General features: G+C 43.9%; 1 protein-coding gene across 1 annotated transcript in view; it reads left to right on the forward strand.

Annotated features, from left to right (window-relative positions):
• DAW1 (dynein assembly factor with WD repeats 1) overlaps positions 1-15,659 on the forward strand; it is a 124,739-nt gene that overhangs the window by 59,589 nt on the left and 49,491 nt on the right. The window contains exons 7-8 of the mRNA XM_075338688.1: positions 5,709-5,816; positions 9,741-9,847. Of these exons, the coding sequence (XP_075194803.1) occupies positions 5,709-5,816; positions 9,741-9,847 (215 nt within the window). The remainder of the gene's footprint in view (positions 1-5,708; positions 5,817-9,740; positions 9,848-15,659) is intronic.

Consider the following 15,659-nt stretch of genomic DNA (forward strand, 5'->3'; position numbering starts at 1 on the left):
CGTTCTGCACCGCAGCGTAACTGCATGCGTCCTGCGTCCCCTGCACAGTCTATGGAGATTGTGCAGGAGCCGTGCGCACGTGGCATATTAGAACGCAGCGATTCGGCTGCTGCCCGAATCGCTGCGTTCTAAGAAGTGACATGTCACTTCTTCCGTGCGGTTTGCATGCTGTCTATAGGGAGAGGCAGCATGCAGAGCGCACGTTCTCTGCCGGCACCATGCGCTTCAGAACGCAGCTGTTCAGCTGCGCTCTGAAGCGCACTTTTTCTGTGCGGTGCAGAGCGCACACGTGCGCACATAGCCTAACTTCACATGTAAAAATGTGCTGACAGGTTCCCTTTAAAGTATAATGCGTTGTTACTTTGTAAAACTAATGAACTTTCTGTAAGTGTCAGTGCAGAATAATTATTGTATAAAGTTGAATTGTAACTGGAATTTTTCTTAAATGTTACCTCTGATTGGTTTAAACTGTTTTTATTTTCCAGCAAGTATAAAAAGTACAATAAAGCAAAACCAAACAAGCAAAAGTATTGTATAACAAACAACTAGGGCATGTTACCTCTGATTTGATGGGGTTCTTAAAGACTTTGATATTGATGGATTATACTAATGGTAGAACATCAATATTTAATTGGAGGGGGTCTGATTAATTAACTGATTAAAGGGGCTGCTGCCCTTTTTGTTATTGAGCACAATTTGGTACATTTTCTAGCACCTGTGCAGCTCAGTTCTGTTTAAATTAATGGGATTCAGCTGCAATACTATAAGTACAGGCGCAATAAAATGTGCAGAGCTATGCCTGATAAATAATTAAAGAAAATTTGTCACCAGGTTTTTCTGCCTATGCACAGTGAACACAGAAAGCTGTCAATCAGTGTTGTAGGCAGTCATGCAAAGCTTATCAGTGAAAGGACTAGCCTAGCTGCAGCAGATAAGATACATATATTAGCAAAACTACATCAAGAATCCCAGAAAGTGACCCAATGCTGTCTTTTCCTATTAGAAGCCTGGTCCAGACTGTCCTAAAAAAATGTGCACTGCAGATAATCCTATTATTTTAGATATAGAGTAGAGCAATTCTATTTTATATACCTCTGATTTATCTCTATTTAAACTTAGTTATCACTACGTTAGTATTCATCTGGTTAATTAAGAACCCATCCTTTTTGCTAATTCATAGGGAAATGGTATTGGGCTTAATGGCTAATGCTGGAGCAGAGGGTGGAAAATGAGTGTAATATTATTTTATTCTTCTCATGCAAGATCCATAGAGTTTTGTGTCAATAAGGGTATGCACGCACGTTATGTTTTCATTGCATTTTTTTGTACAGATTTGGATCGGAAAATATGCAGCGTTTTACTATACCAGCAAAGTGAATGAGATTTCTTAAAGCGCACCAATCACCAGGATTTTGCCAGTGCTATACTGGTGCTATCATGCTGATCTTATTCATACCTTTAGTTGTGAGAGCGGATGTGTAGTTTTTTAAACACCGGCAAGTAAAGTTTGTGAAATGAGCAGCTTTTTGATTGGCAGCAGTTGATAACTGGGGGGGGGGGGTTGTTAGTGAGTCCCGCCCCCTTGCCTATTCATCATCCCTTTCTCTTATTCATTTATGCTACTTCCATTATAAAATCGTTTTGCTAATGGTTGTGTAAATCAAGGTGGCTAGAAGGACCTTGCTGATGTCATACCCATGTGACCAGAAGGGGTGGGTGGGGCCTCAGCCAACAGAAAATAATGTGCTTCCCAGTATCAGCTATGTTGGCTGATGCCCCGTCCCTTCTGGTCACATGGGTATGACATCAGCAAGGCAGCAGAGAGTGGTAAGGCAAGTAGGTGTATGCCATGGTGTGCTCATTTAATTTTCTGGATTCTCTCCCACTCTAGGTATCATCACATTATTAAACATTTTAATGATGATTTTTTTAAATTAAAGGGAACCTATCACATGTGAAAATGCTATTATCCTGTAGACATGGAGTTAATCTGCAGGTTAATAGTGTTTGGAACCTGCCCGGCACCTGCACTTTGAACTTCGCTGTCAGGAGGCAAATAATTTTAATCCTCCCAGCAGTGATTGGGTTCATTCCTTGTGGACGCGCTGGCCCAGGTTCCGTCACTGCTATATAAATTGAGAGGTGTAACTGCGCCCCTCACACTAATTGACAACTGATGATCATTAGCACCAGCTGTCAGTCAGTGTGGGGGGTGGTCACAGCCGCTGCTCTCCTTCTTAGAGCAATGGCTGAACCCGCATCAGTACTGACCCGACGACTGACACCCTAACGCTGCTGGGAGGAAAAAGTTATATTCCTCCTAACAGCTGGGTTTAATGTGCAGGCGCCAGGCAGGTTTCAAACACTATTAACCCTCCGATTAACCCCATATATACAGGCTAATAGCATTTTTTCACATGACAAGTCCCCTTTAAGTACAAAAAAGTTATTACCAGGCGTGTGACAGCTCTTTCATTTTTCTTTGTTTTCATTGTGTAAAACTTGTCACAGACTATTGTACTTCAGACAACTGAATACTTGTCATCTGTAGTAACAGAGAAGATTTGAAATAACAGATATATTTTTGTACAGTATATCAAATACTTTATATGTTTTATAGATTGTGAATGTGCTGACCGTGAAACCATAGCCTGAATAAAAGCATAAGCCACAGGCACACTGCAGTGTGTGAACAGTGACAACACAAGGAAAAAAAATAGGGTATTTGGGTAACACCATTTTCATCAAAAAGGTGTTGAACCCATCCCACCATAATATGGTGTGCCCCATTAATATGGCCCTGACTGTTGTAATCCGCCTCGCCTTGTGCCAATGAGGCCTCAAGTGAACGGGAGCAGGAGCAGGGCCTGCCTGTGGAAGGCTGAATATATAATTAGGCATGGTCCAAAGAGGGGCCACGCTCCACTTGTACTGAGTACAAAAAAACTAAACGGAAACCAAAAACGAGGACCGTCACCGGGTAAATATCAGTGTAATAGGCAAGTGGACTAATTCGCTGTGGCCATCAACAAGCAAAATCTGAATTAAAGCATAAGGCGCAGACATACTGCAGTAAAAAAAATAGAACATTTAATTAACACCATTTCGATAAAAAAGGCGTAGAATCCATCCCCCCGCTACAAGCTGTACCCCATCAGGATGGTCCCTAGCTATGGTAACCTATTTCGCTAGGTGCCAACCAGGGATCATGTGGATGGGGCAGAACAGGATCAGTGCCTGTCTGTATCTGAGCCTGTTGTGAAAGGCTAAATAAGTAATTCTGCACGGGTGCCAGTCCTAGTTTATGGTTTCTCTTTAATTTTTTGTAGAATTGGGCAGTGCCCCACCCCTTTCACTGTGCTTCATTTTATATACAGCTTTCCACAGACTAGCCCCAATATGGTCAGGCCTTGGTCCTGCTCTGCCCCTGGTCCACTTGAGGCCTAGTTGGCACTTGGTGAGTTAGGTTACTAGACATGGGACCATCCTGATGGGGGACACCTTGACGCGGTGGGATGGCATGTACGCCTTTTTGATCAATATAGTGTTAAGTAAGTAGCTTATGTTTTTTACTTGTGTTGTTAGGCTATGTGCCCATGTGTGTGCGCTCTGCACCGCAGCGTAAAGTCACTGCATGTCCGCTTCAGAGGGCAGCTGAAAAGCTATGTTCTGAAACTTTGGTGACTGCAGATTTCGTGCGCTCTGAATGCTGCCTCTCCCTATAGACAGAATGGAGACAGCATGTAAAGCGCACAAAAGAAGTGACATGTTGCTTTTTAGAACACAGGGATTTGGCAGCATGCAAATCGCTGCGTTTTAAAAACGCAACGTGGGCATGGATTATGCACAATCTTCATAGATTGTGCTGGGGACGCAGGACGCATACAGTTACGCTGTAGTGCAGATCGCAGCGTAACTGCATGCAAATGCGTAACGTGGGCACGTAGCCTTACTGTTCACACGCTACAGTGTATCTGTGCCTTATGCTTGCATTCTGGTTTTGTTTGTTGATGGCCCCACAGCGTATAAGTGCAGTGGCATATTACACTGATACATGGTGTAGCACACCTCGTTTTCGGTTTCTCTGATAAAAAATTGTTTAAAAGAACTGAAGTCCTCAGTGGTTGATACCTTTTAATGGCTAACTGAAAAGATGGTAATAATAGCAAGCTTTAGAGATTATTCAGGTCTCTTCTTCAGGCTCAATACTGAGAAACCATGACACACATATTTATGCCGGCTATTGTCCATTTAAGTAAACAGTAGATGTTACAGTTACACAATAAGGCTATGTGCGCACAGTGCGTTTTTCCGCGGCGTTTTTGCTCGTTTTTCGGGTGCGTTTTTGGCCTCAAAACTGCATGACTTTGCTTCCCCAGCAAAGTCTATGAGTTTTCATTTTTGCTGTCCGCACACTACTGTTTTTTTAAGCTGCGTTTTTGAGCTTAAAAAAAAATGGACATGTCAATTCTTTCCTGCGTTTTTCTGCGTTTTCCCCCCATGCAATGCATTGGAAAAACGCAGCAAAACGCAGAGATCAAAAACGCAGCCAAAAATGCACCAAATCGCGGTAAAAACGCATGCATTTTTGCCGCGTTTTTTTTGATGCGGGTGCGTTTTTGTGCGTTTTTAGCGGCCAAAAACGCAGCGTCAACAAAATGCAGTGTGTAAACTTAGCCTTAATTGAAAACATAGGTGGGAACTATCTCCTGATACATTCATGTATTACTAATCACATTGGAAGAATGACATTATGAAACATATCTACAATAGACAGAGATCACATTTTGGATGATCAAAATATCAACAGCATCAGCAAAGCATCTGGTAAAAGCAGTGCAAACTGAGCATCCCTTGTAATCTATGCTGCCAAAGTATCCTCCATGAAACGTGCTGGTAAAATGTCCCTTGTGGGGATTACTGGCTAAGAGTCCCTCATAGGTGGAGTGTCCCTTGTAGGTGGTGCCAGCGAAGCATCCCTCGTAGGCGGGGTTTCCCTCATTGGCGGTGCTGGAAGAGAGTCCCTCATAGCCAGGGCGTATCCTGTTTGTGTTGCTGGCAGAGCGTCCCTCATAGGCGGACCGTCCCTTCTTGGCGGTGCTGGCAGAGCGTCCCTCATAGGCGGGGCGTCCCTCGTTGGAGGTGTTGGCAGAGCATCCCTCTGCGTTGCAGGCAATGCGTCCAGTCATCACCTCCTCACTACTATTTGGTGCCATTTTTCCAGGGTAATCAAGAAATAACGTCTGGCACACCATTCTGAGTCTGAACTGGGTGCAAAAACCTAAAAAATCTACACTATATGGAGAGAAGGTATGCACACCAGTGACTATGTAAGGGGAATATATGAAAAGCAGAAACTGCTGTGTGAATACTGACATGAAAAATCCAATAGCTATATGTAAGAGTGAAAATGTGAAAAATGGAATCTGCATTACTGCCATGAACATATGAATAAAGAGAAATTTAGCTACTGAATTGATCAATGCAATAGAGCCCCAACACTACGCCAAAGTATTTCTCTACGTTGGGGTCCCTAGCTTGTGTGTGTCCTCTCATGCAGTTAAAAAACTTACCGTGTATGGGACGCTGAGACCCAGGCTATATATGCGTATAATGTGGATTGGCAATAGGTGTGGGTGGGGCCACATCACTGCTTTATATTTTATCTGTTCAGAATATCCCTTGATGTAAAACTTTCCTTTTTCCAGGTTTGTCTTGCATTTAACCCTCAAAGTACCCTAGTAGCAACTGGAAGCATGGACACTACAGCGAAACTATGGGATATAAAGAGCGGAGAAGAGGTGCTCACCCTAAGTGTAAGTTCATAGCGAGCAGACAACCTTATTTCCTGGCACATAATGGTCCTGTTGGACTCGTATAGTGTTTTATAGAGCAGAACATGTAGTACAAGTAGTAGTTGTTATTTCCAGACTACAGGGCAGTTTTCATTATATACAACTTCCATTATAGCAGCATAAAAACAACTCTCTTACTTCTGTTCTCCCCTGCAGTGTTATTTAGGTGAAGGTTTCCAGCTGGACATGCACTTGCCTCTATGTGACGGCAGAGATGATCGCCTGAAATATTTTTCTTTTACATCGTCTTCTTTTGTGTCAAGTACTTGGTCCAGAAGAGCAATTAAACTTCATGCTCGTGTTTCCTCTGTTACTTTATGGACACTGTAACGTGGCAGCACAGGCTAGTTTTGCAGATTTGTGACATTAGCTCTGTAGCAGGCTGTGTAGACGCTGTACTCTGGGGTTATACATTTACATTCCTTCCACTGAAAGTATCAATGGTTATGTGGAGTAATCACAATGTATTCTCCGAGCTCCAACAATTTGGGTTGGATATATTTTATGTAAAATATTAGGAAATTGTAGAAGGAGAAGTTACTGGGGTATTCCCATCTGAAGCAGTCACTATTTTATCCATAAGGTATGTGCCATAAATGCATTGTAGGTTAGAGTGTAAGGGGTACTTTGCACGTTGTGACATCACTCTTGTCGGGGTCAAATCGAAAGTGACGCACATCCAGCGCTGGTAACGACGTTGCAACGTGTAAAGCCTAGAAGCACCGGTAAACGATCGCAAAAGCGTTGTAAATCGGTAATCTGTGTAGTGTCGGTCATTTCCATAATTTCGCTGCAGCGACAGGTCCGATGTTGTTCCTCGTTCCTGTGGCAGCACACATCGCTGTGTATGAAGCCGCAGGAGCGAGGAACTTCTCCTTACCTGCATCCCGTCTGCAGTGCGGAAGGAAAGAGGTGGGCTTGATGTTTACGTCCCGCTCATCTCCGCCCCTCCGCTTCTATTGACCGCCTGCCATGTGACGTCGCTGTGACGCCGCACGACCCGCCTCCTTAGGAAGGAGGCGGGTCGCCGGCCAGAGCGACGTCGCAGGGCAGGTGAGTGTGTGTGAAGCTGCCGTAGCGATAATGTTCACTACGGCAGCGATCATAGGATATCGTATTTGCGACGGGGGCGCGGACTATCACGCTCGACATCGCTACAATCGGCTTGCGATGTCGCAGCGTGCAAAGTACCCCTTAGAGGTAATATCTGTAACCATCCTTGACACTTGTTTACCAAATTTCTCACCAGTGCCATGAGCTTCACTACGACTGAAAATGTCATAATCCGATTTTTCTTTAAATCCCATAGATGTCAACAAGAAGTGAGCTATTTTCTAATGCAAAGCAGCCACTAACAGGTCTTGGGATCACAGATCAGATCCCTGTGAACCTCATCCTTACCAGTATCCCTGAAGCCACCACTGATTTGCTCAGTGTGATGTTATCATTGATGCATAATAATCAGAAGAAGCACCAGCGGGAAGGAGGAGGTTCACAGAGCTGTGGTTCGGTGGCTAATCTACCAATATGGCTGGTACACTGGCATACTTTTTGCCATGACCACCTTTTTCCACGTTGTGGACAATACAACACCATCCCATGGTACATGAAAAACTGGTACAGCTGTCATCAGTGTTTTCAGTCTGTATGCCATCCGTGTTTTTCCAGTATGGCTAAAGATATAAATCTTCCAAAGCATCTCCTATACTTTAAATGCTAAAGGGGTATTCCCATTTCCAAGATCATTACCAATATCTAGTAGGCGTAGTTATAATATTAGCAAATACCACCAATTAGAAATGTAGTATAGTTCTTGAGATATAGCCATGTCTCTTACCTCATGTGCAGAGCATTGCAGCTTAGGTATCTATGGTTATGACTGCACATATAGTGACAGTTGCTAGTGGTCGTAACCATGGATGCTTAGGTCCTGCAGTGCCCTGCACCTGAGGTAAGTGACATAGTGAATCAGGAGAACTATACTACATTTGTAATTGGAGATATTTGCTATTATTATTATTATTACACCTACTACTGTGTCACCCAGGGCTATGGGGTACTCGGTCCCGGGCCGTATATCTACGGGGATACTGTGTTACGGTTGTGTAACGGCCGATGCCTGGTTCCGTGACCCTGGGTACGTTTTTTAAAAGGGATTATATACAGGGGAGATGAAAGCGTTCATATTGTGATGCCACTTGTGGGTTGCGGTTATGGTGATGAAACCGCTGCTGCACAGTCGGTTACCGCTGGGGGTGGTGGTGCTGGCAGCCTGGATGGTAGGCCCTCCGCAAGCAGGGCCGGGCCCAGGGAGTGAATGTTGGGATCCGGCACAGAAAGAAGGGAGACCACACGTTGGGGAATGCAGTGCAACTTGTGTTTACTCACAGTGATGTTGAACTGTGGCCCTGAGGACGGCTGGTGCAGACCTCTGGTCCCTTTTTGTCCCAGTGCCGGTTTGGTGATCTGGTAGTCTCTTTCCCCGCCACCTCTCACTGGTTGGTGGGACCCCGTAGCTTGGAGTGGTTGTGGGTCCCTAACTGTCTGTCGGCAGTATGGCGGGCAGTGCGAATCCTGTAGGGTCGGTGTTCTGTTCCGGTCCCTGGCTCAATCTTTACTGATGGTGCCCCCGGATTCTTTGGGTCAGTGAGGTCCGTGAAGGTCCTTTCACTGTGCAGGTGTTTGTCAGGTTGCCTGAAGCTGTCACCTGACCTAGGGCCCTGTTCCCCATCGGTGCTCTGGTTCCAGGGGTACCTGGCTGTACCCTCCCTGGCAACCACTCGCTATGCCACCTAGGTCACTGCTACACAACCCCGTCTGGAGACATGTCCGTCCCCTTCAACTGTCACTACCAGACTCTCCTGTCGTTCTGTCTCTGTCCCCTCCCACCGGGTTGTCGGCTAGTGGACTGGACTGGCTCCACCTCTGGGTGGCCATCCATTGGGTCCGGGACTAGTCATTCACCTCTAATTGGGAGTGTGCACTGGGGATGTTATGTGTTTTGGTGGTACCGGCACTAGTCTTCCAGGTCCCTGGGGGTGGCCCTGCATCTTTGTCAGGATGCAGTACCTAGTAGTGCCCTGATGGGTTCAGGGGCGCTACACTACATACTGGGATAGGATCTCGGAGATGGGAATGCCCCTTTAAACACGTACAGCACATCTATGCCATCCATACGCTGTATGTGTTTTTCACTAACTCATTAGCCCTGTGCTGCCGGAAAGAAACATACATGTCTCTGCGTGGTTTATACGGACACACGGTTTGTGGGAAAACTCGGATATGTGAAGATCACCATAGGTTTTAATGGGTTCGTGTGGCATCCATGAAAAAAAAAGATGTCACACAAACCGGAAATACAGTAGTGTGAAGAAGGCCTAAAACAGAGACATGAAGTATATATAAAAACCATACATCCTATCTCCAAACATTGATTTCAGCTGTAGAGTGACATTTGGGAAGGTGCGGAGTGCTGATGTCCTCTCCACCTCCATATTTAGCACCAGAACAAATCCGCTATATGCAAAATAACATTTTGGATAGATCGTGAATACCTAGCATGTTAACATTGTTACTAAACCAGAATCCACATATTGTTTATACCTGTGCGCAGAATAGGGGGATACCAATGTGCAATCTCCAGGATATTATTAGGAACGAGCACTGCTTTTCTAATGCATTCACACTGACTAACAATTCCACGTTTGTTATGAGGACGCACTGCGGGGGTAACCACAAATCAATGAAAAAGGTCACCTCCGAGCATTTCATATGTGTACTATATAAATGCTTCATCACGGAGCTGCCGCCTTTGCTTAGCATTAATATATCACTTTTCTGCACAGCTCTTTTAATATTTGGTTCTGTTCATTTTTTCCTCTCCAGGGACACTCTGCAGAAATAATTTCTTTATCATTTAACACAAGCGGCGACCGACTGATCACAGGCTCCTTTGATCACACAGTATCTGTATGGGACATTCCTTCCGGCAGGTACAGTGCTATGTGGGCAGAATCTCGATTATACTGCGTGCAATGACGGATTGTAGATATTGAGACGCTTTGGTGAAATCGCCAGCATTGTGAAGCTGCAGATGTAACATTCATTTTATATCACTGTTTCATGTGTCCTCTAAAAAGGCGACAATAAAGATTCTTTTCTATCTAATCAGAGAGCAGTATGATGTAGGGACTGAGATCCTGATTCTAGTGATATACCTCTTTTAGGCCGCTTGCTTTAGTTTTGATAAAATCACAATTTTATCAACAGATTATCAATGTAGTACACAAACAAAGGAGAAAATATTGCCAGCTCACCATTCATTCATGATTATGTATCATGGCTTGATAAATAACGCTGTATTGCATTCAAAACATGTCGCTTTGTGCTTCCTGTCTCCCCCTTTTATTTGCCTCTTCCATGTTCAATATTTAAATGACGAAATAAAGTGCAAGTTTTATTATTCTTACCAAAAAGCTGGAACCTCCAAAGTTTTTTCTTTCTATCGTTATAGGACTAGTAAGCCTTCTGCCATGTATTCCTTTAGGTTCTTGAGCTCTATGTAACCCCACCACTGATTTCCAGCCTTCTGACTATGCAGAGTTCACACAGAGAGCTGCCAATCAGGGGTTATACAGAGCTCAGCATTCAGAGAACTACTAGATCTTCAGCAGATAAAGTATTGATTTTATAACCACTGCAGCAAGAAGCCCAATAAGTGTCATTATAAAGGAAGAGGTCGGGCACTGCAGCGCCAAATACCATGCAGTGGGGCCGTACTCACACTTCCGTAATGGTCAGCGGTTCCTGGACTTTGCGTGCTCCTTGGTTGAAGTTGCCTTGTCGAGCGGTGCTCAGCATGTAAAGCGGTGAAAGGTTCAGCCAAACAACTTTATTCTGCTATCGCAGATAACCGCCGGAGCAGTGGGCAGAGAGGGAGGTGCGGGGGCGAGGAGTGGACGACAGCCTGTTTCGCGCTACGGACTGTCAAAGGACTCGTCAAAGCGCTCCCCATAGCGCAAAACAGGCTGTCGTCCACTCCTCGCCCCCGCACCTCCCTCTCTCCCCACTGCTCCGGCGGTTATCTGCGATAGCAGAATAAAGTTGTTTGGCCACGGATCGAGTGAGTTGCCGCTTTTCTTCCTCTGGATTACTGAACCCAATAAGTGTCACATAGCTGGGATCAGGGTCTCTGCCTCTACATCATGCCGATCTCAAATGTGTGTAGCAAAAACTTGGTGGCATTCTCTTTAAAATGTGTCTGTGTGAAAAACACATCATACTTGGTTGTTTCATTATTCTATTCTATGGGTATTACATTTTCAGTTTCAAGTAATGCCCATGCCCATGCCCATGCGGAAAAAATATTTGAACTGGCAGAACTTGTCGCACTCTAACACTATACAGTGGGTACAGAATGTATTCAGACCCCTTTAAATTTTGGAGCCATTTGGTAAATTTAAAAAAGTTCATTTTTTTTCTCATTAATGTACACTCTGGACCCCACCTTACAGAAAAAAAAACTGTAGAAATTTTTACAAATTTATTAAACAAGAAAATCTGAAATATCACATGGTCATAAGTATTCAGACCCTTTGCTCAGACACACATATTTAAGTCACATGCTGTCCATTTCTTTCTGATCCTCCTTGAGATGATTCTACTCCTTCATTGGAGTCCAGCTGTGTTTAATTAAACTGATAGGGCTTGATTTGGAAAGGCGCACACCTGTCTTTATAAGACCTCACAGCTCACAGCGCATGTCAGACCATATGAGAATCATGAGGGCAAAGGAACTGCCCAAGGAGCTCAGAGACAGAATTGTGGCAAAACACAGATCTGGCCAAGGTTACAAAAGAATTTCTGCAGTACTCAAGGGCCCTAAGAGCACAGTGGCCTCCATAATCTTTAAATGGAAGACGTTTGGGACCATCAGAACTGTTCCTAGACCTGGCCATCCAGCCAAACTGAGCAATCGTGAGACAAGAGCCTTGGTGAGAAGTAAAGAAGAACCCCGAGATCACTGTGGCTGAGCTCCAGAGATGCAGTAGGGAGATGGGAGAAAGTTCCACAAAATCAACTATCACTGCAGCCCTCCACCACTGTGGCCTTTATGTCAGAGTGGCCCGACGGAAGCCTCTCCTCAGTGCAACACATATGAAAGCCCGCATTGAATTTGCAAAAAAACACATGAAGTCCCAGACTATAAAAAATAAGATTCTCTGGTCTGATGAGATGAAGATAGAACTTTTAGTGATAATTCTAAGCGGCATTTGTGGAGAAAACCAGGCACTGCTCATCACCTGCCCAATACAATCCCAACAGTGAAACATGGTGGTGGCAGCATCATGCTATGGGGGTGTTTTTCAGCTGCAGGGACAGGACGACTGGTTGCAATTGAAGGAAAGATGAATGCAGCCAAGTACAGACATATTCTGGAAGAAAACCTCTTCCAGAGTGCTCTGGACCTCAGACTTGGCCAAAGGTTCACCTTCCAACAAGACAATGACCCTAAGCACACAGCTAAAATAACAAAGGAGTGGCTTCAGAACAACTCTGTGACCATTCATGACTGGTTACATCATTCTCAAGAAGACTCATGGCTGTACTAGCTCAAAAAGGTGCTTCAACTCAATACTGAGCAAAGGGTCTGAATACTTATGACCATGTGATATTTCAATTTTTCTTGTTTAATAAATTTGCAAAAATTTCTACATTTCTGTTCTTTTTTTCTGTGAAGATGCGGTGCAGAATGTACATTAATGAGAAAAAAAATATATATATTTTTTTAATTTACCAAATGGCTGCAATGAAACAAAGAGTGAACAATTTAAATGGGTCTGAATACTTTCCTTACCCACTGTATATGAAAGATGCGCTGATCAATACTGTAGCATGTGGGTGGGTTTGTCCAATATTAAAAAAACATGGCTGCCTCCTTCCAGAGACTGTTCCCCACTAGTGTTGAGCGACTAGTTAACTATTCGTACTTGCTATGCTCTTAGCGAGTACTGTCTGCTACTCGCATATTTGTTACAAGTAGCGGGCGCAATGTAAGTCAATGGGAAATGCTTGCTAAGTAGCGAGTAACCCGAAAGCCAAACTATTTGCTACTCGCACGAAAAGTACGGCTCTCGGGTTACTCGCTACTTAGCGAGTATTTCCTATTAACTTACATTTTGCCCGCTACTCGTAACGAATATGCGAGTAGCAGACAGTACTCGATAACAGCATAGCGAGTACGAATAGTTAACTATTCGCTCAACACTATTGCCCACCTGTTGTGCTATTAAAACTTACCCCTATTAGAGAGAATCTGCCAGCAGGCTTTTGCTACATCATCTGAGAGCAGAATGATGTAGACAAAGAGATCCTGAATCCAATGCTTTATCACTTAGATTACAGGCTACAATTGTTCTGATACCATAACAAATTTTTAGCTTTATTTTTGTAGCAGAGCTGATAGAGCTGTTGCGCATACACCGGGCGTGTTGGACTGCCCTGCACCTGACATTCTAGTCTGAGCAATGATAAGGGTCCTGCTGCTTAAACAAACATAGCAAAGAAACTACAGATTGGAAAATGTTCAATTTGGGTGTCAAATTTTTGATATTTTCATGAATAAATGCAAATCATAACGACAAAATTACCACTAAAATGAAATAATACAATGTGTCACAAAAAAAAATCACAAAAAAATATTCTCAGAATCACTGGGAAATATTGAAGGATCCCAGAGTCATTTACACTGGTCAGAATTGTAAAATTTGGACTGGTCACGAAGGTGAAAACAGGCTTGGGGGGATGAAGTGGTTAATTAGTGATTATCAGCAGAAATGCTGCAGAAAATCTGCAGCATCAATTACTCATCATGGGAGCGTGGCCTAAATGTGGCTGAAGGAGACAGGTTTAAAATTTCTACTCGGCTGCAGACTTGCTTCATCTGATTCCTAGGGATGTGTTGTCAGATAACCCTACATAAAAAGCTGCAGCGGTCAGGTATAACCTTACATAGAAGCTGCAGCGGTCAGGTATAACCTTACATAGAAGCTGCAGCGGTCAGGTATAACCTTACATAGAAGCTGCAGCGGTCAGGTATAACCTTACATAGAAGCTGCAGCGGTCAGGTAGTGTATCTGTTGCAAAAAGTATCTGATTTAGGGTTCAGTCACATCTGCATATAAAATCTACGAGTGCAATGCAATAAAAAAATTGCATTGTGCTCGCACCAATGTTAAATAATAATGAGGAGCACATCTGTTAGTTTTTCATCTCCAAAATTTAGTGTACGGGGCAAATCGCAACATGCTGCGAGTTCCTGCATAACTTGCCAGTACAAGTCAATGGGTGGAAGAAAAATGTGTGCCACACGGACTACTCATTAACATGTGTGCACGATGCATTTTTAATATGATCTTTTAGATACTGTCAAAAGCTAGATAGGTGATGGACAGATGTCAAACACCTGTATAATGTCCCACCACCCTACATATTCTAAACTTGCACCCTTTAATGCCTTTCATGCGGCACTGAAGGGTGTTTAGCATTGTAATTAGACACAAAATAAATAAATTAAAAAACAACCTGGGGTCCCCCCTATTTTTGGTAGCTAGCAAAGTAAAGCAGACAGCTGTAGTCCCCAGCTGGCAGTATTACCTTGGCTGGTAATCCAAAACAGAGGTTACCCCACACTATTTTTTTCAATTATCTATTTAAAATTTAAATAAAAGGGAAAAAACGTGGGGGTTACCCCAAATTAGATCACCAACTAAAGTGAAGCTGACAGCTGGAGTCTTTTATTCTCAGGGTGGGAAGGGCCATGGTTATTGGTCCCTCCCCAGGCTAAAAATAGCAGGCTGCAGCCGCCCCTGAAGTGACGCAATAAAATGTGCCAATTCTGGCACTTCGCCTCGGCTCATCTCATTGCCCTGGTAAACGAGGAAATATATGGGGTTGATGCCAGCTGAAAATTGACAGCTGGCATAAAGTCCTGTTATTAGTAATAGGTGAGCATCTATCTGACACCCCATTACTAATCTAGTAAACGTAAATAAAAAAAAGCATAAGAAAAATTATTCACCAATTTATTTTAAAAAATAAAAAGCTTTTAAGTTCTGCTGTAATCCACAAGGAGATCCCATGACGTTCTCTAAAAAGTGCCCCTGAAAATCATAAAAAGAGAGATCTAGTAAAGAATTAAAGACAAGAGATACACTCATTCACCAATTTATTGCCCATCCAAATCCAAAGCAGGTACGCGGTAATAAATATGGAGGTCCCACTTCCCAGACTCTCTGTTCCAGCCTATGAAGAACAACGAACCCCCTAGGCTGGTACAGCAGCCACTGCCGGCTCTCACTCTGTGCTGTGTGAGAACCGCCGCTGGCAGTGAACTACGGTTACCTCATGAGGTCACTTCAGTTCAGCAAGTGGGTCACACAATATGGTGAACTCACGGCATCACCGCCCATCACAGCCTTGGTTCGCACGTTACTGTGCAATCTATGTGCAATGTTTTAACATATCCCAGTGATTTTGAGATTTTTTTGTGACACATTATATTTCTTTGTCGCTCCTAATTGGGAGACCCAGACAATTGGGTGTATAGCTATGCCTCCGGAGGCCACACAAAGTATTACACTAAAAGTGTAAAGCCCCTCCCCTTCTGGCTATACACCCCCCGTACTGCTACGGGCTCATCAGTTTTTATGCTTTGTGCGAAGGAGGTCAGACATCCACGCATAGCTCCACAGCTTAGTCAGCAGCAGCTGCTGACTATGTCGGATGGAAGAAAAGAGGGCCCAT

Source organism: Anomaloglossus baeobatrachus, chromosome 3 (assembly GCF_048569485.1).
Source record: "Anomaloglossus baeobatrachus isolate aAnoBae1 chromosome 3, aAnoBae1.hap1, whole genome shotgun sequence".
Taxonomy (NCBI): Eukaryota; Metazoa; Chordata; class Amphibia; order Anura; family Aromobatidae; genus Anomaloglossus; species Anomaloglossus baeobatrachus.